This window comes from Entelurus aequoreus, linkage group LG10 (genome assembly GCF_033978785.1).
Source record: "Entelurus aequoreus isolate RoL-2023_Sb linkage group LG10, RoL_Eaeq_v1.1, whole genome shotgun sequence".
Lineage (NCBI taxonomy): Eukaryota > Metazoa > Chordata > Actinopteri > Syngnathiformes > Syngnathidae > Entelurus > Entelurus aequoreus.
The window spans coordinates 14,506,314-14,531,161 of record NC_084740.1 but is presented as its reverse complement, the minus strand read 5'-3'; the positions used below and the strand labels follow the sequence as shown (position 1 = coordinate 14,531,161).

The 24,848-nt window shown below is 39.5% G+C and overlaps 1 protein-coding gene across 1 annotated transcript in view; it reads right to left on the bottom strand.

Annotated features, from left to right (window-relative positions):
• Positions 1-24,402, bottom strand: part of ttc12 (tetratricopeptide repeat domain 12) — an 86,783-nt gene extending 62,381 nt beyond the window's left edge. Inside the window, exons 1-9 of the mRNA XM_062060186.1 lie at positions 24,139-24,402; positions 23,597-23,751; positions 20,941-20,962; positions 20,656-20,733; positions 20,434-20,555; positions 9,461-9,520; positions 8,866-8,937; positions 8,188-8,248; positions 4,763-4,951 (exon numbers count right to left, since the gene is read on the bottom strand). Coding sequence (XP_061916170.1) covers positions 4,763-4,951; positions 8,188-8,248; positions 8,866-8,937; positions 9,461-9,520; positions 20,434-20,555; positions 20,656-20,733; positions 20,941-20,962; positions 23,597-23,751; positions 24,139-24,190 — 811 coding nt within the window. The 5' untranslated portion in view covers positions 24,191-24,402. The remainder of the gene's footprint in view (positions 1-4,762; positions 4,952-8,187; positions 8,249-8,865; positions 8,938-9,460; positions 9,521-20,433; positions 20,556-20,655; positions 20,734-20,940; positions 20,963-23,596; positions 23,752-24,138) is intronic.
• Positions 24,403-24,848: the final 446 nt, after the last annotated feature.

Genomic DNA, 24,848 nt, shown 5'->3' with positions numbered 1-24,848 from the left:
ACAACCAACAACTGACTTAATTATTATAATATACATTCATATATACAGCAACCACCATTAAGATGCATCTTATTTTACCACAGTTAGATTCCCCCATCCACTTCTAACCAATAAACAAAACAAATAATACCAATATTCCCCATTGCCAATTGAGGAAATTAAATTAAATTAAATGTCCATCCTTAGAGTAGTAATGTGTTCATTTAACCACATTATACATGTCTTCCACAACCATGCACAATATTGTGTTGCATTGAAGAGCTTCTCCAGTATGGAAAATCTTCTGACAGAAGCTCTGTTGTTGCCCTGAATCACATATGAGCAGCAATAATGGTTGCCATGCTCCGTGGCCTCCTGTCTATCTCCAGGACCTCAAGCTAGGTTGTCATAAATTTACAGAGTCGACGGACAGGTATTACCATTCATTGCTCTCTCTCGCCCACTCAGGGAGCGACAGGGGTTGCATGCAGGGATGTCAATCAGGTGATAGCGTTGACACCTGCTATCACAGATGTTTCATTAAATTGCTACTCGGATGGCTTTGTGAAAGCGTAATATTGTCACTTACCGTCACATAATACCAGCCTTCTCTGCCTTCTCACTAAAAGCAGCATATGTTGCTTCCTCTGCCCTTATATGGTATTTCTTGCTTTGAGATCAATGTGTCTAATTGCTCATGTCCGGCTCATTAAATATGTGTGGTGGTCAAGTCTTTCTCGAAGAAAAATGTCCTATGCTTGCATTGTTTTCGGCTGTACAAACACTTCGAATCGCGAAAAGGATAAACGTGTCTTCAGAGTTCCTCGTAAGGTAATCAAGAAGGGTGGAAGAGTGCAAGATTTTATAAAACACGACGAAAAATGTGGCAAAAGATAGAAGAACGCACAAGTTTGCTGTGACCACTTCGTTAAAGGTGTCTTTGATGTATTTTAAATATACTTTACTCGTTTAGTATTTCCCATTAATTTGATATTGGTTGTATTTTAATTTTTAACAAACAGAAACCAGAAAGTCATTGTCAATGATAATTTGTCAGGAAAGGTACCTCTGCATCTCCCCTGTTATTTATTTTGTATACAAATATGTCCCAAGTACATATGATAACAGGACAAAAATCAAATATGTTGATGATTCAGTAATTGTTAGTTTATTAAATGGCTATGCAGTCACTGGTAGCAGCTGTCGGCCAGGTGCCATATCGTTGCAGTTTTAGTTTGTTTACACAGACGCATCCTCGCAAGCAAAAACTATGCATATTTATCCGGGAGAGTCTTGAGACCAATGTCCTCGACCGAGCCACACACAAAGTGTCATGACGTGGTCTTTGGCGACGCATATTACTGCGTGGAGTGTTTTCCCGAGATGCAAAACAACTTGACTGGACATGGCGTGAAGGTAGATACACTACCGTTCAAAAGTTTGGGGTCACCCAAACAATTTTGTGGAATAGCCTTCATTTCTAAGAACAAGAATAGACTGTCGAGTTTCAGATGAAAGTTCTCTTTTTCTGGCCATTTTGAGCGTTTAATTGACCCCACAAATGTGATGCTCCAGAAACTCAATCTGCTCAAAGGAAGGTCAGTTTTGTAGCTTCTGTAACGAGCTAAACTGTTTTCAGATGTGTGAACATGATTGCACAAGGATTTTCTAATCATCAATTAGCCTTCTGAGCCAATGAGCAAACACATTGTACCATTAGAACACTGGAGTGATAGTTGCTGGAAATGGGCCTCTATACACCTATGTAGATATTGCACCAAAAACCAGACATTTGCAGCTAGAATAGTCATTTACCACATTAGCAATGTATAGAGTGTATTTCTTTAAAGTTAAGACTAGTTTAAAGTTATCTTCATTGAAAAGTACAGTGCTTTTCCTTAAAAAATAAGGACATTTCAATGTGACCCCAAACTTTTGAACGGTAGTGTACATGATTTAATTTAACACTAACAAAAAGGGTAAACAAAACAAAAGGCGCGCACAAGGCGTAGAACAAACTTGACTAAGAAAACACAAACAAGCACTTGGGCAGAAACTATGGACAAAAACACTTACTGTGGCATGAGCGGAGCATGAAAGTAGCATCAGCATGAACTATGATATACAATAGTATCATGGGTAGCATGGGTAACAGAGGTAGTGTCGCCAGGACGACCAACTGAAAATGACAGGCTTAAATAGTAGTGACATGATTAACACAGGTGCGTGAGTCCAAAACGTGAAACAGGTGAAACTAATAAGTTGTCATGGAAACAAAACAAACAAGAGTGCACAAACAGGAACTAAAAAGAGTCCAAAAACCAAACAGAACATAGCCAAACAAAACATGATCAAAAGACATGACACAAAGAAGTTGTAGACCTCCATGCTTTTCCAAGTTTGTATCTGTTTTGCCGTGTAGAATGACGTCTTGAGAACAAGATAGTTCGATATGTCTGGAAACGCCACCAACGGATAATCCTTAATATCACTTGACAAATCCATTCGTACATCCATTTTCTACCGCTTGTCTTGTTCGGGTCGCGGGGGTGCTGGAGCCTATCTCAGCTGCATTCGGGCGGAAGGCGGGGTACACCCTGGACAAGTCGCCACCTCATCGCAGGGCCAACACAGATAGACAGACAACATTCACACTCACATTCACACACTAGGGCCAATTTAGTGTTGCCAATCAACCTATCCCCCAACCTATCCCCAGGTGCATGTCTTTGGAGGTGGGAGGAAGCCGGAGTACCTGGAGGGAACCCACACAGTCACAGGGAGAACATGCAAACTCCACACAGAAAGATCCCGAAATTGTTTGTTGATAAAGTATAGGGATGTATTCCATTGCAAAGTTAATTTTTTTTTGCTCATATTTTCTTTTTACAGGAAGATCTGGGCCCCCTGCATACTAATAGAGTTTGCGCGCTGCTTTCTAAACAACAGCCACCTTGGCTTGGTTCACCACCGCTTTTTTTTCACTTCCGGAAATAAGTCACGTGACAGAATACAAGCAATTCCGCCGACTTGTCAGCTGATGATAGTGATTTGGCATAGTTTAACTACTAACGTTGACTATCATTGAATGTATAGTCTACCGTAACAACAACATGACTGCAAAGTGTTAGTTGATGGTCTGGGACTGCTTTTGTGTGGGTGAACTCGCTCCGGGCGTCTATGTGTGTACGACACCGCGGTGATTGACAGCTGTTAACGCCAGAATTATTCATCAGACCGATGACCAACTGTATTCAACATGATTAGAAATTTGTAACAAATCGCCATTTTACAAAATATATATGTTCTCTTAAACCACTAATGGTAACGTAAGTTAGCCGTTTATATTTTTTAGTTTAAAAGATGTAACTTTGAAAAAGTTGCAAACAGCTCCTTTACGCTACCATGTCGTTGCTGTTAAAATGAAATTGTAATGTTAGCACTGTAAAGCTCGCAAAGCTTTGCTAATGTTGCTAATGTTTTTGTTCTCCTGTCCCACATCTTAATGTTACATTGTTGTATGTAATATACCGGGTGTAGAAAGTGCATAATCACTCTTTTTGGAGCTGCACAAAAAGGACAAAAAAATGCTCATTAGCATTAAAGCCACAGGCAAAACTATGATCTCACAAAGGCTTGCTAAAAGTACTTTTAAACTGATTAAATTCCAGCAATATGGCTACTAAATTTTGGCCAACACACTTACAATAATGGACCTTTGAGACCCTTCTAATTATTGAAAACATGTATAATAAGGGACCTCTAATAAATAAAGAAAAGACAAAAAGAGATTTAACAGGAAGGTGGATTGTTCTAAGCATACTTAAAGCTGAGCTTACCCTAAAATGTAAAAAAAAAAAGTGGTAAAATATGTACTATTGTGTTTACATTTCATTAACTTAACAAGCACAAACACACATTCACTTTTTGTTCGGAATCAACTACTTTCGCGTCAGCTGAAGTGACTTTCTTCTTCTTCTTGGTAGCATCACAGTGCATTAAACAGTGTTGAAGCTGAGCGTCCATTGACTTCAATGGGGGAGCATAGAGTGGGTTTATCCACTGTAGCCAAACTAAGACATTCATTGGATAAATGCTCAGCATTGTTCCGCTCATCGGACACTGAGTGTTTCTGGCAGTGCATGAAAAGTCGGCTTGGCCACGGTTGGGCTTCTGCAAGATGATTGGATGATCTGTCTCAGAATCCCTTTTTGATTGACAACAAAAAGAGCAAATCCCCGATCTTGCAATGTAAACCACTGCCAGATCATTTTTCAAGTGTCATTCCTTTGTTCCTAGTTAATATGAATAATTTTACAATCCTCTCAGACAGGGATTCTCAAATTGTGGTACGTGTACCACTAGTGGTAAGCGGCCTCCATTTAGTAGTACGCCAAAGAATCACTTGATTAAAGTACAATGTTTTATTTTCCTATATTCAAACCCACTGTTCAAACTGTGTGTAATGTTAAATATTATTGTTAAAAAAAACTTATGCCTTGTTTTTAATGAATACTTAGGTCTAATGCGCTACTGTATTTTATTGTTGGTCATTATGGTGGTACTTGGAGAGCCAAGTTTTTTTGAGGTGGCACTTGGTGAAAAAAGTTTGAGAACTACTGCTCGAAGAGACATTTTCTTTGTATAGTTTATATATTTTATATAATGATTATATATACGGTATAGTTATTGGAAACTGTAATCATGCTAAGAGAGTAGCTGGAAATGAGCTTCCCCTACTTGAAAGACCAGCTGACGCCACTGCTTTAAATAGAACACTCACAGTCATTCACTGCTTGGCACAGAATCTCCAGTACTCCGCAGTAGTAGAGCAGCATCTGGCCAGGTGTTGACAGCTTCTCCAGAAGTTGAGGGATCATCTTGGCCTTCTCCACTCCGTTGTCAAAGTCTTGTCTCGCGTTCATTTCTTGACTCTCCTTTCTCTCATCCAGCTCCACCTTGGTAAGATATTCTGTATTTGGAACAGAACCATATTGTCCTGAAACGCTGCATCCTTATGCAGAAAGATTACATTTGGTTCTAACTCGGAATCAAAATAATGTATTACAGCCACAACACTTGTATCTAAAATCAACGTCGCCCATTAAAATTAATTTAAATCAATTTAATCTGTGTTTGCCCTTCCACCATAAACAGAACGAAAGTAACATGCCTTTAAAAAACAAAAACGAACCTCTGGATAAGAAATATTATATGAAAAAAAATACAATGTACAAACCCCATTTCCATATGAGTTGGGAAATTGTGTTATATGTAGATATAAACGGAATACAATGATTTGCAAATCCTTTTCAACCCATATTCAATTGAATGCACTACAAAGACAAGATATTTGATGTTCAAACTCATAAACTTTATTTATTTTTTGCATATAATAATTAACTTAGAATTTCATGGCTGCAACACGTGCCAAGGTAGTTGGGAAAGGGCATGTTCACCACTGTGTTACATGGCCTTTCCTTTTAACAACACTCAGTAAACGTTTGGGAACTGAGGAGACACATTTTTTAAGCTTCCCAGGTGGAATTCTTTCCCATTCTTGCTTGATGTACAGCTTAAGTTGTTCAACAGTCCGGGTGTCTCCGTTGTGGTATTTTAGGCTTCATAATGCGCCACACATTTTCAATGGGAGACAGGTCTGGACTACAGGCAGGCCAGTCTAGTACCCGCACTCTTTTACTATGAAGCCACGTTGATGAATCACGTGGCTTGGCATTGTCTTGCTGAAATAAGCAGGGGCGTCCATGGTAACGTTGCTTGGATGGCAACATCTGTTGATCCAAAACCTGTATGTACCTTTCAGCATTAATGGCGCCTTCACAGATGTGTAAGTTACCCATGTCTTGGGTACTAATACACCCCCATACCATCACAGATGCTGGCTTTTCAACTTTGCGCCTATAATAATCCGGATGGTTCTTTTCCTCTTTGGTCCGGAGGACACGACGTCCACAGTTTCCAAAAACAATTTGAAATGTGGACTCGTCAGACCACAGAACACTTTTCCACTTTGTATCAGTCCATCTTAGATGAGCTCAGGCCCAGCGAAGCCGACGGCGTTTCTGGGTGTTGTTGATAAACGGTTTTTGCCTTGTATAGGAGAGTTTTAACTTGCACTTACAGATGTATCGACCAACTGTAGTTACTGACAGTGGGTTTCTGAAGTGTTCCTGAGCCCATGTGGTGATATCCTTTACACACTGATGTCGCTTGTTGATGCAGTACAGCCTGAGGGATCAAAGGTTACGGGGTTAGCTGCTTACGTGCAGTGATTTCTCTAGATTCTCCGAACCCTTTGATGATGTTACGGACCGTAGATGGTGAAATCCCTAAATTCCTTGCAATAGCTGGTTGAGAAAGGTTTTTCTTAAACTGTTCAACAATTTGCTCACGCATTTGTTGACAAAGTGGTGACCCTCACCCCATCCTTGTTTGTGAATGACTGAGCATTTCATGGAATCTACTTATATACCCAATCATGGCACCCACCTGTTCCCAATTTGCCTGTTCACCTGTGGGATGTTCCAAATAAGTGTTTGATGAGCATTCCTCAACTTTATCAGTATTTATTGCCACCTTTCCCAACTTCTTTGTCACGTGTTGCTGGCATCAAATTCTAAAGTTAATGATTATTTGCAAAAAAAAATGTTTTATCAGTTTGAACATCAAATATGTTGTCTTTGTAGCATATTCAACTGAATATGGGTTGAAAATTATTTGCAAATCATTGTATTCCGTTTATATTTACATCTGACACAATTTCCCAACTCATATAGAAACGGGGTTTGTAATACAACTATAGTAGTTTTGTGAAGTAATGTAAAGTACAGAATGTACCTTCTTCTCCATATTTTCAAGGATAAACGCCTGCTGTTAATATTCTTTTACCATTCTTGGCTGGCGTTATCGACTCATGCTGCTTCATTATGGTGCAGTGCTACGCTCCCAGTGTTTCGCCAAGTTACCCAGCTTCACGCGCTGTCATGTTTTTGATGATTTCCTTCTTAAATTCAATAAATACAATCCAATTCTCCTTTTTAGCACTGTCCCTCACACTGTTTTTCTTCCCGTGGTTTGAGAACAAAGGTAAGTCCAGCTCTCGCTATAGGTTAATGCTAACGATTAAGACCTGGTGTTTTAGGGCGGATCTTACGGTGACATTTGCTATGTCAACTAATGGTGGGGATGCTTGTAACTCACATTGTTGCTTGCAACGTAAATAGTCGAGAGACAGCTCTTATTTCAAAACACTCTTAAGTTGGGGCACTCTGAAGTTGAGGTACCACTGAAACATCTTGGTATTTTATGATTGCCCGGCCCTATTTTACAAAATGTCTTGCCTTTAAAAAGAACAGTTTCACAAGCTCTGCTTCTTCCTACTCCTTTTCGAACATGTTGAAAAGAAAAACTGGAAATTGTGATTCATCATGTTGTATGCTTGCATGTTCAAAATAAAAATAAACTCAAAAAAAATAAATAAACTCAAGTATTTGTTTATAACAATAAGTTTATTATTGTATATTGTACATGTAACAAAACACAACAAAATGATGGCTGGTTAAAAAAATATTTTTTTTTGTGATTTTCCGAGCCCTAGTGTTGCTTTTTTACTACAATTCTGCTCATACAAAGATAATAATACTGTGTTTTCACTCCCATTAATCAGAGAGGTTCATCTAACAATATTGTATAATTGTAAATGTAGTAGGCAGTGGTATATCTGAGCAACAACAACCCATCACATTTGGTGTAAATCAGAATAAAAATGTGAATAAAAAAAACATCCATCAATCCATTTTCTACTGCTTGTCCCTTTCGGGGTCGCGGGGGGTGCTGGAGCCTATCTCAGCTGCATTCGGGCGGAAGGCAGGGTACACCCTGGACAAGTCGCCACCTCATCGCAGGGCCAATAAAAGAACCAATATTGATATTTGCCATAGCAGTCTGCTTGCATTGGTGACATTATGTGTGGCAATTAGTACTCGCTTCGTAATGCACTTTACCAACCCCTACAGAACTGGATTGGAATAGTACATTCAAGGAACGTTGTCGTACCAGCACATGAGACTCATGAAGTGGCACTGAATTTAGTACCTGAGATCCCAGGGTTTTTTATCACAAAGCGATAAAGCTCTATAAATTCTGCTAATGTACCTTATGAATTGAGGGAATTTATTGACGTGTTACCTTTCGCCAGCTTCTCCATCCGTGGTTCAAGTAGGGACATCTTTTCAAAGCACGTTCTGCTCTGAAGAAAAAAAGAAAAAAAAGAAGAAAGGTTCATAAGTCATTTCACACATGTCCTCTAATGCTCCCATGAAAATCAATATGATTTTTCAATATATAGCCACACTCACTGAATTATTATCACACGGTGTACCACCGTATCAAATCTTGTCATATTGCACACATGCACAGTGCAGAAAAATTTATCAGTTTTCGAAAACAATTTTTTTTTCCAACATTTTCCTGTATGACTCATTCTTCACCTCTCACTTTCCCATAATATTAATTCAAGCAACCTCTTTGTTTGAACATGCTGCTCCAGTTACAAGAGTCCCTTCATAAATATGTTACAGAAATATGGATCAACGCAATAACTGGGAGCCGCCCCCAACCCCCATCTTTTACGGATGACGGAGAACATCCAAGGAATTTTCACATGAAGGGAAAAAAAACTACTTTCATGTGGATGCAGCTTACTGGTAACCATGCATAGCTTTAAAATCGTATTAACTCGTTTCTGTATCACAGGCATGGAAGTATCATCATGAAAGTAGGTGTTAATTAGATGAGATGCCTATGGTGCTGTACCTGAATTAAGAAACTACATAATTCGATATAATGAGCGGTAATCATACTTACGTCATTATATTTCTTCAGTGCCAGATATGCTTTCCCCATGTGAAGGTAAGATTTTGTGCATTTCTCATTACACTGAGAAAGAAAAAGGAAAATAACCATCCTCGCAAGGGCACACATATTTTGCAAATAGCAATAGCACATAATAAAAATATCCTTTCAGTACATTACATTAGCAAAAATTACACAACCTTTGATAAATAGTTGTGTGTATGTAGGGAGGAACTTGAGATTCTGTCAAACACATTTGGTATAAAGTACAGTTGATATCTTGAGCCCTGTCTCAGGTGTAACATGAGTGGCCGCTAACCTCACAAAGTTTTTCTGGGTGAATTGACAAGTATTTTCAACTTCATTTGTTGTGTCCCTATACTTATTCCAAAGCCAGTATTTAGCCTGGTGTAAGAGAGCATGTGTTGGTGCTATAGTGTGTCTCCTAAGTGTTTCTGTATGAGTGCTTTGCTGCACAAACCCATCCCCGCGAGTCCTCCTACCTATTTCCTCAAAAGCTCACGGGATAACAAAAAAAGCCGCCTTGGATGGTGTTATGACAAATGACCCTGCAGATGGCAGAACCTAACATCCAGCTGAGCCTTACCTTCAGGGCCCATTCACAATCACTGATGGCCTCATGGTATTTTTGCAGCTTGATGTAAGCCTATGGACAGTGGTAGATGACAACATCAGACATGTTTAGCAAATCCAAAATACATTTAACATTCCCATATAATTAAACAACATGTTTTAGAAAGGTTGGGACATCATGTAGCATTTCTTCTAGTGTAATTTACACATATCATAATCAAGGCCAGCCCCTGGCATAAACAGTGTATGTGGTTGTTTAGGGCCGCATGATTATGGTCACTTCTGTACGTGATCATCCACATGGTTATTGTGCTTTCATGGACTGAATTGCCTCATGGATACAATGATACTTACTTTGTGCTAAACTTCTATTCAGTGGTAGTTTTTGGAAAAACTGTGTTACATGACAACGGCATTACTAACGCCATTCGTTTCTCAAGTATCGAGAAACCAAATCAATTACTTTTATGTAAGTTACAACACTGTTACCGCTACTGTTTATGCGGACAAGACAGCTTTAGAATCCCATTAAGTTGACTTCAGGAAGTAGCTCTTTACTAATGCAAGCGGAAAATATCGCACTCACACACACAAACGTGTGCATGCTACTCCTACTATGGGGAAATAATAAGAGCATTCAATGAAGTAAAAAATCATTAACAATAATAATCTTACAATACCATTTGTGGACAAGGAGAGACACGGTAATTGATGCACGTTCAATCGCTTTATTAACTTTTTAGTGAAAACCTTCTACAGTTGCTGCAGTCAACAATTTCCTTCCAGTCCGCAGACCATCAATACTGAGCTAAAACAGCCAATGAGCGCACCCTCGGTGATGTCACGACTCGCTTGGCAACAGACATCGCCTTTAAAAGGCACACACTCACGCACTCTTCTCTCATGAAACATCTTTTAACTGCATACACCATAAACTGTATATGAAAGTTAAAAAAAACTAATGCATTAATTACTTAGCCTAGTAAGTAATTAAATCCATCAAATAATAATTATGTTAGTAATTCAATTACTTTATGCCACCAGTAATTGTCCATTCATCCATTTTCTACTGCTTGTCCCTTTTTTGGGGTCGCGGGGGGTGCCGGAGCCTATCTCAGCTGCATTCGGGCGGAAGGCAGGGTACACCCTGGACAAGTCGCCACCTCATCACAGGGCCAACACAGATAGACAGACAACATTCACACTCACATTCACACACTAGGGCCAATCTAGTGTTGCCAATCAACCTATCCCCAGGTGCATGTCTTTGGAGGTGGGAGGAAGCCGGAGTACCCGGAGGGAACCCACGCAGTCACGGGGAGAACATGCAAACTCCACACAGAAAGATCCCGAGCCCGGGATTGAACTCAGAACTACTCAGGACCTTCGTATTGTGAGGCACATGCACTAACCCCTGTACCACCGTGCTGCCCACCAGTAATTGTAATAAATTACATTTTTAAAGTAATGTTCCTAACAGAGTCAACATGTCCATTGTAACAGTTTTAGTTCCGTTAAGCAGCATCACGGCCGCGTCGATTCAAGCCCTTAGAGATAATTACTAATTTGGCATCACTTTGAACGCCGTCATCATTACAGACTTACAACCGTATTTCTAACATGACTGTACTATTTTAGTTTATAATGTAAACGAACATGTCCCCCAAAGATACAGTGTCTAAAGAACAAGTTTTTTCATAGCTTTTGCCCATTTATTGTGTTTTGTTCACTTTTTCAATGAATGACAAAGCAGCATTGCAGTTTTGAATTGGCTTCACTGTAGAAGGAGATACAGAAAACTTGTCTTTTCCCCGTGGACTTCAATCAATCTATGTTTTTACCTTTTCATATGAACTTTGGATGTTATCTGGAATATAAACACATGACTATTAAACATATTAGATTGAACTGAATTGTAGTCTTTTTTTTATTGCTCGTACATGATTATTTGTATTAAAAACAAATCTTTACATCATTTGTAAAATATTAATAACACATATTGTCCTAATATTATAAACCGCATATTGTTGGTTGTGTCTTCAAAGCACACTCAGGCTTCCATAGCCAAATCTACTTCTGGTTGCCAATTGCAATGCAGTAAACCCTTGTTTATCGCGGTTAATTCGTTCCAGGCCTGGCCGTGGTAAATGAATTTCCGCAAAGTAGGAATTACTAATTATAAATTGAATATATTTATAGTTAGAGCAAAAAAACCTGTTTATTATGTACTTTTTACTGGTTTTAAAGGGGAACTATTTGTGACACTGGAGTCGCATGACGCCGATTACTGGCGTGTTCCCAAGATGCAGAAGACCGAGGAAGCAACGTGCAGGTAAATAACTATCTAATGTAATGACAAAGACAAACAAAAGTACCGTAATTTCCGGACTATAAGCCGCTACTTTTTCCCCTCGTTCTGGTCCCTGCGGCTTATACAACGGTGCGGCTTATTTACGGCCTGTTCCTCTCCGACACTGACGAAGATAATTTCGGTGGTTTTAGTACGCAGGAGGAAGACGATGACACAATGATTAAAGACTGACTTTTCATATACCGGTAGGATGGTTATTTTGATAACGTACAGGCGAGCACTTTGTATTACTTTGCACCGTTATATTATTTGTACTCTGCACGAATGCTGTTCGCCATGTCAAAGATGTGAAAGTTTGATTGAATGATTGAAAGATTTATTGTTAATAAATGGGACGCTTTGCGTTCCCAAACAGTCATCTCTGTCCCGACAATCCCCTCCGTGGTAGCAGGAACCCCTATATACTACGGTAATTACACATCAAAACCCTGCGGATTATAGTTGGGTGCGGCTTATATATGGAGCAATCTGTATTTTCCCCTAAATTTAGCTGGTGCGGCTTATAGTCAGGTGCGGCTTATAGTCCGGAAATTACGGTACCACTTAGAAGGGCACCGAAGCATAGGGAATCGGAAACTAAAACTGACAGGTTGCAAAACAACAGAACTGAATACTGGAACACAGCAACAACTCACGGCAGAAGGCAAGAGCGTCCACATGTATTATTCATTCTAAACAAAGAATGGTAGCTCAGACTCAACTTAAATAGACCTAACTGCTTAAAGAAAACAGGTGCGTGGATCAGTGCTCAGAGAAAGATGTGAATCAGTTACGAAAAAACACCAACACAACAGGAAGTGCTACCAAAATAAGAGCGCAGGATAGGAACTAACACTAAACCCAGAATGCAACATAAGGCACAGCCTGGTGTAGCCAGCTGTGACACTATTGTGCAAAACAAATTATTTCTTACCTACTGGTACCTGTTTTTGTGTATATGGGATCTGCATAAGTCCTGTAATTATGAAAGCAAACCATGGAGGCATGGCGGAGATATTTATAAAACAATCTTGCCTTCTTTCATATACTGAACAAAAACATAAATGCAACACTTTTGTTTTTGCTCCCATTTTTCATGAGTAGAACTCAAATATCTAAAACTTTTACTGTCTACACAAAATACCTATTTCTCTCCAATATTGTTCACAAATCTGTCTAAATCTGTGTTAGTGAACACTTCTTCTTTGCCAAGATAATCCATCTCACCTCACAGGTGTGGCATTCCAAGATGCTGATTAAACAGCATGATTATTGCATAGGTGTGCCTAAGGCTGCCCACAATAAAAGGCCATCCTGAAATGCTCAATGGGTGACATGTCCGGTGAGTATGCTGGCCATGCTAGAACTTGGGATGTTTTCAGCTTCCAGGAATTGTGTACAGATCCTTGCAACATTGGACCGTGCATTGTCATGCTGCATGCCTGCCCATACCATAACCCCACCCCCACCATGGGCCACTCAATTCACAACACTGACACCAGCAAACCGCTCTCCCACACAACGCCACAGAAGCTGTTTGCCATCTGCCCTGAACAGTGAAAACCGGTATTCATCCGTGAAGAGAAGGCCTCTCCAACTGCAGTTAAGTGAGACGGTTTCTCAGAGTTTGAGCAAAAATTATTTAGTTATGCAAACCAAATGTTGCAGCAACTATCCGGGTGGCTGGTCTCAGACAATTATAGACGTGCCCTTACTGGATGTGGCTGGTGTGGTTATGCGTGACCTGCGGTTGTGAGGCCGGTTGGATGTACTGCCAAATTCTCTGAAACGCCTTTAGAGACAGCTTATGGTAGAGAAATGGTGGACATTTCTGCGGTCAGCATGCCAACTGCATGCTCTCTCAAAACTTGCAACATCTGTGGCATTGTGCTGTGTGATAAAACTGCACATTTGAGATTGGCCTTTTATTATGGGCAGCCTAAGGCACATCTGTGCAATAATCATGCTGTTTAATCAGCATCTTGATATGCCACACCTGTGAGATGGGATGGATTATCTTGGTAAAGAAGAAATGCTCAGTAAAACAGATTTAGACAGATTTGTGAACAATATTTGAGGAATAGGTATTTTGTGTACATAGTATAAGTTTTAGATCTTTGAGTTCAACTCATGAAAAATGGGAGCAAAAACAAAAGTGTTGCGTTTATATTTCTGATCTGTTTAATTTTCTTCAAACAAGCCGTTTAGAATTTGCCCGACTTGTGACAATTTTCCAATTGGTGACGTCAGCGGATATCTCCATATGTGGTGAAGTTGTACCCAAATAGCTTTGCGCGAGTCCGCCGTTGTAGTCCGACGTACCCAATAAGCTCCTTATTTTTCTGTATCCTCTTTTTGTGGGGCAGACTGGCTCATACATGCACATGCATCCTTCGCTGTTGCCATTTCTAATACAAAGTAGCATACCGGTATAGTTCGAACTTATATCTGTCAGTAAACTCGATATGGAAGCGCTAAACATTACGCCAGGAAGACGATGCAGTCGAAGTGGAGTCACGTAAATAAGCACAAAACAGCAATGGCAATCTCAAACAAACAGAAGAAGCCTAGAGCTTAAATCCTGGAGAAGTTTCTTCATTCTTCCATAAGCGCAAAAATTATGACCAAAGTGGTGAAGCTGTATTTTCATTTGCAGTTTAATTTTATTGACAATTTAGTTAAGACACATATTCACTATCAATTTAGTGTATTTATTTTAGCACAAGATAATTGTATGTATGTATTTGTGCTTAGTTATTTCTTAGTCCCTTCTTATGCAGTATATTTAGATAGTAATCATTTTTCTAATCAGCCTGACCTAAGCCTGAGGTTTATGTGTTAAACAAATAATCTTTGTAATTAACACATTGCTTCATATCATTTGACAAAATTGTAAACAATGAGTAGGTTACATATAATTATTGAATACGATTAAAATCAAGAGTAAGATTTATTAATTCAGTGTTATTAGATTGGGCCCTAGGTCCATCTGTAGTGGATAAATTGGGCCCCAAGGTCAAATAGGTTGAGAACTAAACTATCTACTAAACTAAACCACAAGGGCATGTTTTAAATGTAGCAAAAAACATAATGACTCCTTTAACATAAAACAAAAACATATAAACATGAAATAACACACCCGTAGTCACGTTAACAAGCTACAAACTTCGAAGTACGATGTGGTGAGGGGCGACTGTATTACAATACTCACTAGGCTGCAGTCAGCCTTAGCCCCTGCCATGTTACACAAGTAATATTTAAGACCGAAATGGGGCCACAAACAAAATCCTGTTTAGGGCCACAAAAAGCATAAGGCCCTGACAATGACAACATTGGGTAGACATGCACTAACTAAATCGATTAAATTAAAACTTTCTACTTGTTTAATGTGTGAATATAGACAGTATCTCTATTTCCCCTTTGGAAATAATAATATATTTGACATTTAATACAAAATGGCAAAAGCAGATGTAACCCGCCTGATCTAGTCCCTGCATCCTGCCTGAGGCCTTAACCTGTGTCTGCCGAATAGGAGTGCGAGAGCGCTGTTCGGCATCGAGCTAAAACCCCGAGCTGTCAACTCAATGTCCAGCACAAACTCTAAAGGTGTCAGAGAGTGAGGTTTTCCAACTTGCACGGCCCTAGGTTTTGTGTGGCCCTGAACAAGATTTTGCTTGTGTCCTTGCTTTAGTCTTTAATATTATGTCTTATCACTATTAGTCGTAAAAAGGTTTTTGACTTTTTAAAGATGTGATTAATTCATCTAGATCAGGGTATCCAAAGTGCGGCACGGGGGCCATTTGCGGCCCCACAGCACATTCTAAAAATACGATGAAAAAAAAATGTAAAACATAAAAAGTGTTATAAAAGAGCAAACAGGTGAAATGTAACAATAAAATGTTGCATTATTTACTCTAATAACACAAAGCTGCCATGCAGGCAGTTTCTTTCTTTAAAAAATAATAATGAATCAAAATCAATGTCATTATGAATTATTGACCTATTCAAAGCTCCATTTACTTCACATTAAATATTCCACTTTGAGATATTTTGGGGGGAAAAAGTTGCATATTTTTTGGTTGCCATTTAAAAAACAAAGTTTTTTAAAGAAGGGCCTAAAACTGACAAACAAAACACATAAACAACAATAAAACTTATAATTGACGGATAGATCTGAAGTTGATCTTGAGACTATTGTGGTAAAAGTTAAAACAAATGTTGGATGTATTTTTTTAAACTTTACTGAGCAGTACCCTTTTGGATCCCCAATAATCTTAGTGGGACTTTTTTTTTTAAGTGTCATTGCTCAAAAAAATAATGAATTAAAATCAATGTTGTTATGAGTTATTGACCTTTTTAAGACTCCAATTATTATATAATCTCAAATATTACACTTAAAAATTTTATTGGGGGAAAATATCGCATATTTTGTGTTTTTTTTCCATTAAAAAAAACGGTTTTCCTTGACAAAAATGGCATACAACTTAAATCTTTAAAAGCGTTATATTGACAGATAGACTTAATGTTGATCTAGAGATTTAAACCTTGAATAACAATAATAATAATAATAATACTAAATAATGACACATTTGTAATATTTTTTTTGACCAAAACCTTTTGGGGTCCCCGGGATCAAGTCTGAGTGGAGGCCTAAATGCCCATCCATCCATCCATTTTCTACCGCTTATTCCCTTCGGGGTCGCGGGGGGCGCTGGAGCCTATCTCAGCTACAATCGGGCGGAAGGCGGGGTACACCCTGGACAAGTCGCCACCTCATCGCAGGGCCAACACAGATAGACAGACAACATTCACACTCACATTCACACACTAGGGCCAATTTAGTGTTGCCAATCAACCTATCCCCAGGTGCATGTCTTTGGAGGTGGGAGGAAGCCGGAGTACCCGGAGGGAACCCACACAGTCACGGGGAGAACATGCAAACTCCACACAGAAAGATCCAGAGGCCGGGATTGAACTCACGACTACTCAGGACCTTCGTATTGTGAGGCAGACGCACTAACCCCTGTACCACCGTGCTGCCGAGGCCTAAATGTATCTTTTTTTATACATATATTGTATTGGTTTTTAAAATTAAAAAAATATCAAAATGGCCCCCGCTTGCTTTGATTTTTCAGTGTGCGGCCCTCAGTGGAAAAAGTTTGGACACCCCTGATCTAGATGATGTAATTGTAAACCAGTTCCATCTTGCATGCATTCACTCCCATCGATCGATCATTGTATCCCCGGCCCAGTATCTATCGTGATAAAGCGGAAGCACAGCAGATGGCGCACGCCGTGATCAGAAAGCTCACAATATTTACATGTATCAAGCATTTGAACAAGTGGCGTCATTAGGCCTTTTTAGGGGGACAAATGCTCCTTAAAATATTTTCATACTTTACGCCCCTAAATTATTTGGTTTATATTTTTTCCATATATAGTGCCGACAGATGTAATAAAGTAGCCATAATGTGAGTTTCAATCATATTCAGTCATTCTGCACTTAAATGTGATTATAAATCTGTCAAGTTCATAGTATAAAGTACAGATTAGATGTTTCATGTAGGATTATCATTAGTGGATAATAATATTTATTATAATACCACAATATTATAATTATAATTTTTTGTGCATCTACTGGGGGTTAAGCATCATCTGTCTTTTTTTAGCTTTAATCAAGGTTCCTTGAACGCACCACAATTATGCACCATGTGACGCAAAAGTGAAACATAAACATAACTTTGTCCAATGCTGCCACAAATAGATTTATCATATGTTTACCTATCTTCTTTCTATCACCTCATGCTGATTACCAAATGTTAGTGCTGCACGTGACTGAATAAATGTGAGCATTGATGACATTTGACGTCTGTGTTGATTGACGTCTGTGTTAAGTGAATCGTTACAGTAAGGGCCTGATGTTGCTCTATTGTTGTTGTTATTGTTGTGTTTGCTGTTGTTGTTTTTGTCTCTCTGTCTTATCACCCTCTTGTCCCCACAATTTCCCCCTCTGTCTTCCTTTTTTTCTCTTTCTATCCCCTCCTGCTCCGGCCCGGCTGCACCAAATGATAATATAAATACATTTAATAAAGTCAAATACAAATAAGGCAACAAGAGAAGTATCCTACACTTCTCTTTTGTAAAGTAAATCTGAACAGCCGATATGGGCATCTACATCAACTATATGATTTGCCTGAGAAGCTGGACAGGACAAAAAAATAAAAATTAATTAAAAAAAGGGCCTGATTTACTAATGTTTACGTGTATTAAAACATGTGCAAACTTGATAGCACACGCAAATCGGATCTACTAAACATGTGTAAAGTGAATTGTGTCTGTTTAGTGAGCAGAATAAGGCGTGCAATCCATTTCGCGTCTCTGTCTTCATTAATATGCAAAATAATTGCTGATGATCAAAACGGCCACAATACTGGGAGGAGAAGATGCAAAAATCATTGTGTGGAGGGGGGCGTGGTCTGCAGGCCTGCCACGGAGCAGGGTGTGGAAGGACCGGCCTCGAAGCACAGCTGGCAGGTGATTGGATTACCCAGCTGGGGATGATCATCCAATCACCTGCCATGCTTATTAGCAGCAGCCGGGCCAAGACATGGGTGTTGGAGTTGGAGCGAGAGAGAGACAAGCTAGAGAACAGAGCGAGACACGCCGGACTGAAAAAGTCCTAACTATATACTGTTGAAAAGCAAACCATACTGGTGTATGAAAATAAAAGACTTGATCCAACCTGAATACTGGGCTCTTGTGCCAGTGTGTGGTGGTCAGGAGAACCCACTAGAGGGCAACATCTACAAATTGTTTAACACGCGCAATGTAATTAATCAACATTTATGACAGTTTTGCGAGCACTATTTTGCTTTTTATTTAGCACGTGTCAGAAGAATGCGCAAACTAACAGTTTTACACACGGCTGCAGGATCGCTGATAAAAAAAAGCCTTGCCTGTACCGGAAGTAGCGTGACGTCACAGGTTGTGAAGCTCCTCACATCTGCACATTGTTTACAATCATGGCCACAAGCAGCGAGAGCGATTCGGACCGAGAAAGCGACGATTTCCCCATTAGTTTGAGCGAGGATGAAAGATTCTTGGATGAGGAAAGTGAGAGTGAAGGACTAGAGGGCAGTGGAAGCGATTCAGATAGGGAAGATGCTGTGAGAGGCGGGTGGGACCTGATATTCAGCTGGGAATGACTAAAACAGTAAATAAACACAAGACATATATATACTCTATTAGCCTCAACACAATTTAGGCTTATATTTAATATGCCACAAATTATTCCCGCATAACAAACACCTCCCCCTCCCGTCCATATAACCCGCCAATACAAATCAAACACCCGCCCAACATACTCAATCCCACAGCCTAAAGTACCGTTCACCGCCGCAAAGTTCATACAGCACATATATTTCCCCAAAGTTACGTACGTGACATGCACATAGCAGCACGCACGTACGGGCAAGCGATCAAATGTTTGGAAGCCGCAGCTGCGTACTCACGGTACCGCGCATCCAACTCAAAGTCCTCCTGGTAAAAGTCTCTGTTGTCCCATCACCACAAGCATGCGTATCCAACTCACAAAGTCCTCCTGGTTAGAGTCTCTGTTGTCCCAGGCCAATGGTAAAGCTTGTCCCAGGCCAATGGTAAAGCTTGACTGTCATCGTTCGGGAATGTAAACAATGAAACACCGGCTACGTGTTTGTGTTGCTGCAGCCGGCCGCTAATACACCGCTTCCCACCTGCAGCTTTCTTCTTTGCTATCTCCATTGTTCATTAAACAAATTGCAAAAGATTCACCAACACAGATGTCCAGAATACTGTGGAATTTTGCGATGAAAACAGACGACTTAATAGCTGACCATAATGGTCTCCCAAAATGTCCGGTACAATCCGTGACGTCACGCGCAAACGTCATCATACCGAGACGTTTTCAACAGAATATTTCGCGGGAAATTTAAAATTGCACTTTACTAATCTAACCCGGCCGTATTGGCATGTGTTGCAATGTTAAGATTTCATCATTGATATATAAACTATCAGACTGCGTGGTCTGTAGTAGTGGGTTTCAGTAGGCCTTTAAAATGCATTCAATTCGCATTTTTTTTCTATTTAGGAAATATATTACTATACTATATCTCCAACATGAAAAGACATCTTTCATTGTGCATTGTCTCGCGTTTGAGTCATTCCACAGCCTCGCACACAGAATTAAGTGTCAGTGTGCATATGTTACTGCTGTCTAGATTGCGATTCATAAAAGGTGTCACAGAATATAGATGTGTGCTGCTGTTTCAACACATTGCACACAGGTAGGAGCATGATAACATGAATGTGCAGAAAATGTGTTGTTTTGTACCAAAAGCATAAATACGGGGAAATTTGCTTCCACATTAAGTTGTTTTAGTACAAAACATGCATAAAAATGAAACTCTAATTTGAGTTTTAATAACGTATAAAAATCGTTTGACATTAAAAAAAATGTGGAAACATTTTGTAAAGGGGTCCGAGAAAAATGTTGCTCAGGGCTCCAATTTAGTCTGCTCAGTGGTACTCCATATAGTAGCAAGGGAGACATCCTGCAATCTTGTAGGCTTGAGGTCAAACATTTAAAAATATATATTTACTTGCGCCCTGTTGGTATACAACTGCTGCATGTCGCGTAGCTCGGCCAGGCCTTCACTGTAATAATTCACAGCAGTCTCATACGCTCCTTGGGCATAGGCCTGATTCCCTTTGTCCTTTAACGCTGCGGGGACAAAAAACATAAAACATTCAGCAGGAAATAAAGCCTGCCCAGCAGAAGTTACGCCAACCTGTTTACCTCCAACAGAGGAACAACAACATACCAGTGGCCTTTTTCTCTTGAGCGATTCTCCTCTTCTTCCTGTCGTGCACATCTCTCTCAATAAGCTTCATGAAATTCTCTGGCCATGAGGAGAAAAACAATTATGTTGGCATTTATCTCTGTGATGTAGTGGCATAAACAGTTAAAAAAAATCGATAAAATCGTAAGTGCTCACATCCGTCACGGCTCACAAGGATGTACGAGAGAATGCAATATACTAGTAAATCTTAGACATTCAGCAGAAATATGTTTCACTTCTACACAAAGGACATATATTGGGCCTTACCTGCACTTTCTGTCTGTGAATTCTGCAAAACATGAAAACAAATTTTACCAGAGGACATCTGACCTTGGCAATACTTATACATTATATTAGGGCTGTCAAACGATAGTAATGATTGCAGATAAATAACATTTTTCGTCATTAATGTACCCTACAAAGATAATTTTCAGGTTTTTATTACATGACTGGACAATTAGTTTGCTTTAAATGTTCTTTAAACATGATTTTTTTAAACAGCTTAACACGAAAAAGGGCACCATAAAAAAGTTACTTGCAGTGTGTTGGTGTTTGGCAAGATTTAGTATTTTGTAGGAATACAGAATTTGTATTTCTGCTGTAGGAGCACTTGCATTCAGAGAAGAGGAGCTACACTTCCATGTTTAGATACAAGTTTCACGCATAAAAGGCCTACTGAAACCCACTACTACCGACCACGCAGTCTGATAGTTTATATATCAATGATGAAATCTTAACATTGCCACACATGCCAATACGGCCGGGTTAACTTATAAAGTGCAATTTTAAATTTCCCGGGGAACTTCCGGTTCAAAACGCCTTCGGAGGATGACGTATGCGCGTGACGTCGCGAGGTCCACGGAAGTGTTTGGACCCTTTTGGACACAATACACAGAGCTCTGTTTTCTTCGACAAAATTCCACAGTATTCTGGACATCTGTGTTGGTGAATCTTTTGCAATTTGTTTAATGAACAATGGAGGCTGCAAAGAAGAACGTTGTAGGTGGGATCGGTGTATGTGGCTGGCTGTAGCAACCCAACAAGGAGGACTTTGTTGGATATCAGACGCGCTAGCGGCGAACTCACCTTGACTTCCTACGTCTCCGGGCCGCCGACCGCATCGTCGATCGCTGGAACGCAGGTGAGCACGGGTGTTGATGAGCAGAGGAGGGCTGGCTGGCGTAGGTGGAGCGCTAATGTTTTTATCATAGCTCTGACGAGGTCCCGTTGTTAAGTTAGCGTTGTTAGCAACAGCATTGCTAGGCTTCGACAGGCGTCGAATACACATTAACCGTGTATTTACATGTCCAGTGTTTGGTTCTGTGTCTCCTGATAGTAGTATTGTTGATCTTCTGTCTATCCTTCCAGTCAGGGATTTATTTATTTTGTTTCTATCTGCATTTGAGACAGATGCTATCACGTTAGCTCATGCTAAAGAGCTTCGTCGATGTATTGTCGTGGAGATAAAAGTCACTGTTAATGTCCATTTCGCCTTCTCGACTCTCATTTTCAAGAGGATATAGTATCCGAGGTGGTTTAAAATACAAATCCGTGATCCACAATAGAAAAAGGAGAGAGTGTGGATTCCAATGAGCCAGCTTGTACCTAAGTTACGGTCAGAGCGAAAAAAGATATCTCTTGAACTGCATTCTAGTCCGTCACTCTAACGTTCCTCATCCACGAATCTTTCATCCTCACTCAAATTAAGTTAAAGTTAAAGTTAAAGTTAAAGTACCAATAATGGGGTAATCGTCACTTTCTCGCTCCTAATATCTCTCGCTCCATTGTAAACAACGGAGAATTGTGAGCAGCACTACCGCTTGTGACGTCACGCTACTTCCGGTAGGGGCAAGGTTTTTTTTTATCAGCGAGCAAAAGTTGCGAACTTTATCGTCGATTTTCTCTACTAAATCCTTTCAGCAAAAATATGGCAATATCGCGAAATGATCAAGTATGACACATAGAATGGATCTGCTATTCCCGTTTAAATAAAAAAAATTCATTTCAGTAGGCCTTTAATAACACAAAATGTGGATCGTTACAATCATGCTCTGATTGTCAAAGATGTTAGGTAATGTAACATGTGATATTTCTACCTGAATAAATGCTTCTGATATTCTGTACAGTACATGTTGTACAAGTTAAAGGTATTCATATCTCTGCGTGACAAATTTTAACCTTAATATAAACTTTATTTCAATCTGCCAAAAACATTTATTAATGTAGAAATATCACAGATTACATTACACAACATATTTTGACAAAGCCTGACTGTAAGGTGATTTTTTATTTTGTTATGTAGTTAGACCAGATGTGACGCATAGCGCTAATATTGTGAAGCCGAAAGTATGTGATTGGTATGAAAACAGGTGTCTTGACATGTTTTGATAATAGTCTCCAATTAAAAAGTCTACCGTCTTCTTTTCTGCAGAGATTTTATTCCATTTCACTAAAGCAGTTAGAGTAAGAATGTGCATTTTATGTTATCAATGCACTCAACTGAAATGTAAACACGAACGTGACGCTTCTCCTCTTTGCAAATCGGCAAAGCGCCCCAGCAGGCGTTCGATCCATTGATGTCGTCTCACAGAGATCGAAGATAAAATTGGTCTCGTCTTGTCAGGGAAACGACTTGCCATGGCTTTGCATCTGAGATTTCCTCAATGTACTGTCTTGTGCATTTCTACTCACTATTTTCGAGCTTGTGGCTGTACATTTCCCCACAATACGGAGTGGGTCAAAAAAGGAGTCATTGAGCATGTGCTTTAATTGCGTGTAAAAAAAAATAGCGCCGTTATAGGAACGTATAGTTAATGCGTTATTATTGCGTTAACTTGGCAACCCTAAAATATAAAAAAAAGTACATATTGTACGGAGCAAACTCAACTTTTGAGTGTGTGTTTGTGTCTGGCCATGTATTTACCAGTGGTGCCTTCGGATGTGCGTCAATGTTGATTGTGGTCTTGTTGACTTTTGTCCTGCAGGATCCATTCACTGCTGCAATGTGGCAATCCGCTTCCTCGATGGCTCTCTGCTGCACTCTAACATCAGATGAGTTTAGATCCTTCACAAGATTGCCTGAAATAAAAAGAAAAATCCAGCTGTTTTAAAGTCATTGTTTTACTGTGCAATGTAGTTTTTTTTTACTCCCCACTTGCCAGTCCCACACACACTGTTCTATACATTCAAATACAGTGTACAGCTAGTAGATAAATCATGTTAGTCCCATGAGGGAAAATAAGGAATTTCAGTGTTATTGTCACTCTGCAGATTAGCATTATTTTAGTGTACACTCTCTAATTAGCAATTTAGCAATCTTTAGCTAACAGTCCCAGTCAGACATTAGGGAGATAGCTATAGGCTAACTTAAAGAGTAAGCAAATCTAGTCTAAATCTATGTGTTATTATTTTTGACTGCCAAAAGAGCTTTTAACTGACTACTAATCGTGGTTAATCAATACTTACTTATATCGTCGACATTCTTGAGAAAAACTTCCAAGTCTTCAATTGAGTCCATGTTGTTTGGTTGAACTTTCTTCTTAAGCAAGACGGCCAGGGATCTGTTTTCGCGTTATTTAAACGTGAGGGGTTCTCTCGGAAGCAAAACTTATAGATGGATAAAATAGATGGATAAAATGGGTAAAATTACAAAATATCTTCTTATATGTCGACAGTGTCTAAACGTGACTATTGAATTGTGAAGTGTTGGCAGGCAGCGTTGCGGTGACGTCAGGTCCACACTGAGAGTTACCATGGCTACGTGATGCCTTCAAAGATAATTGTAAATTCCACAATCCGACATGAATCCGGACATTAATGACCATATTAGCTTAAGATCTAAACTTTGTATGTCATACTAGATAAATGATCCTGGTATTTACATTTGTTTGGACTAGTCGCCTTTTTTAATTGGGAACTATCCAAATACACGTCCTGGTGACTTTAACATTGAGACAGAGTTGCAAATTTACAGGATCTTCTCTCTCCCGAAACAGTCAAACTTGGCCCTCAAGGGTAGGTGGCCTTGTTTGTGTCTGTGCCAACACATTAACAGCAAAAAATAATAATAATAAATCACAAACCTTTTATATTTTTCTCAACTTTGGATCAACACTGCCCTCCAGTGTTGCAAAACTTTAAGAGCAACTCAGGTACATTACTTTTTTTTTAAACTA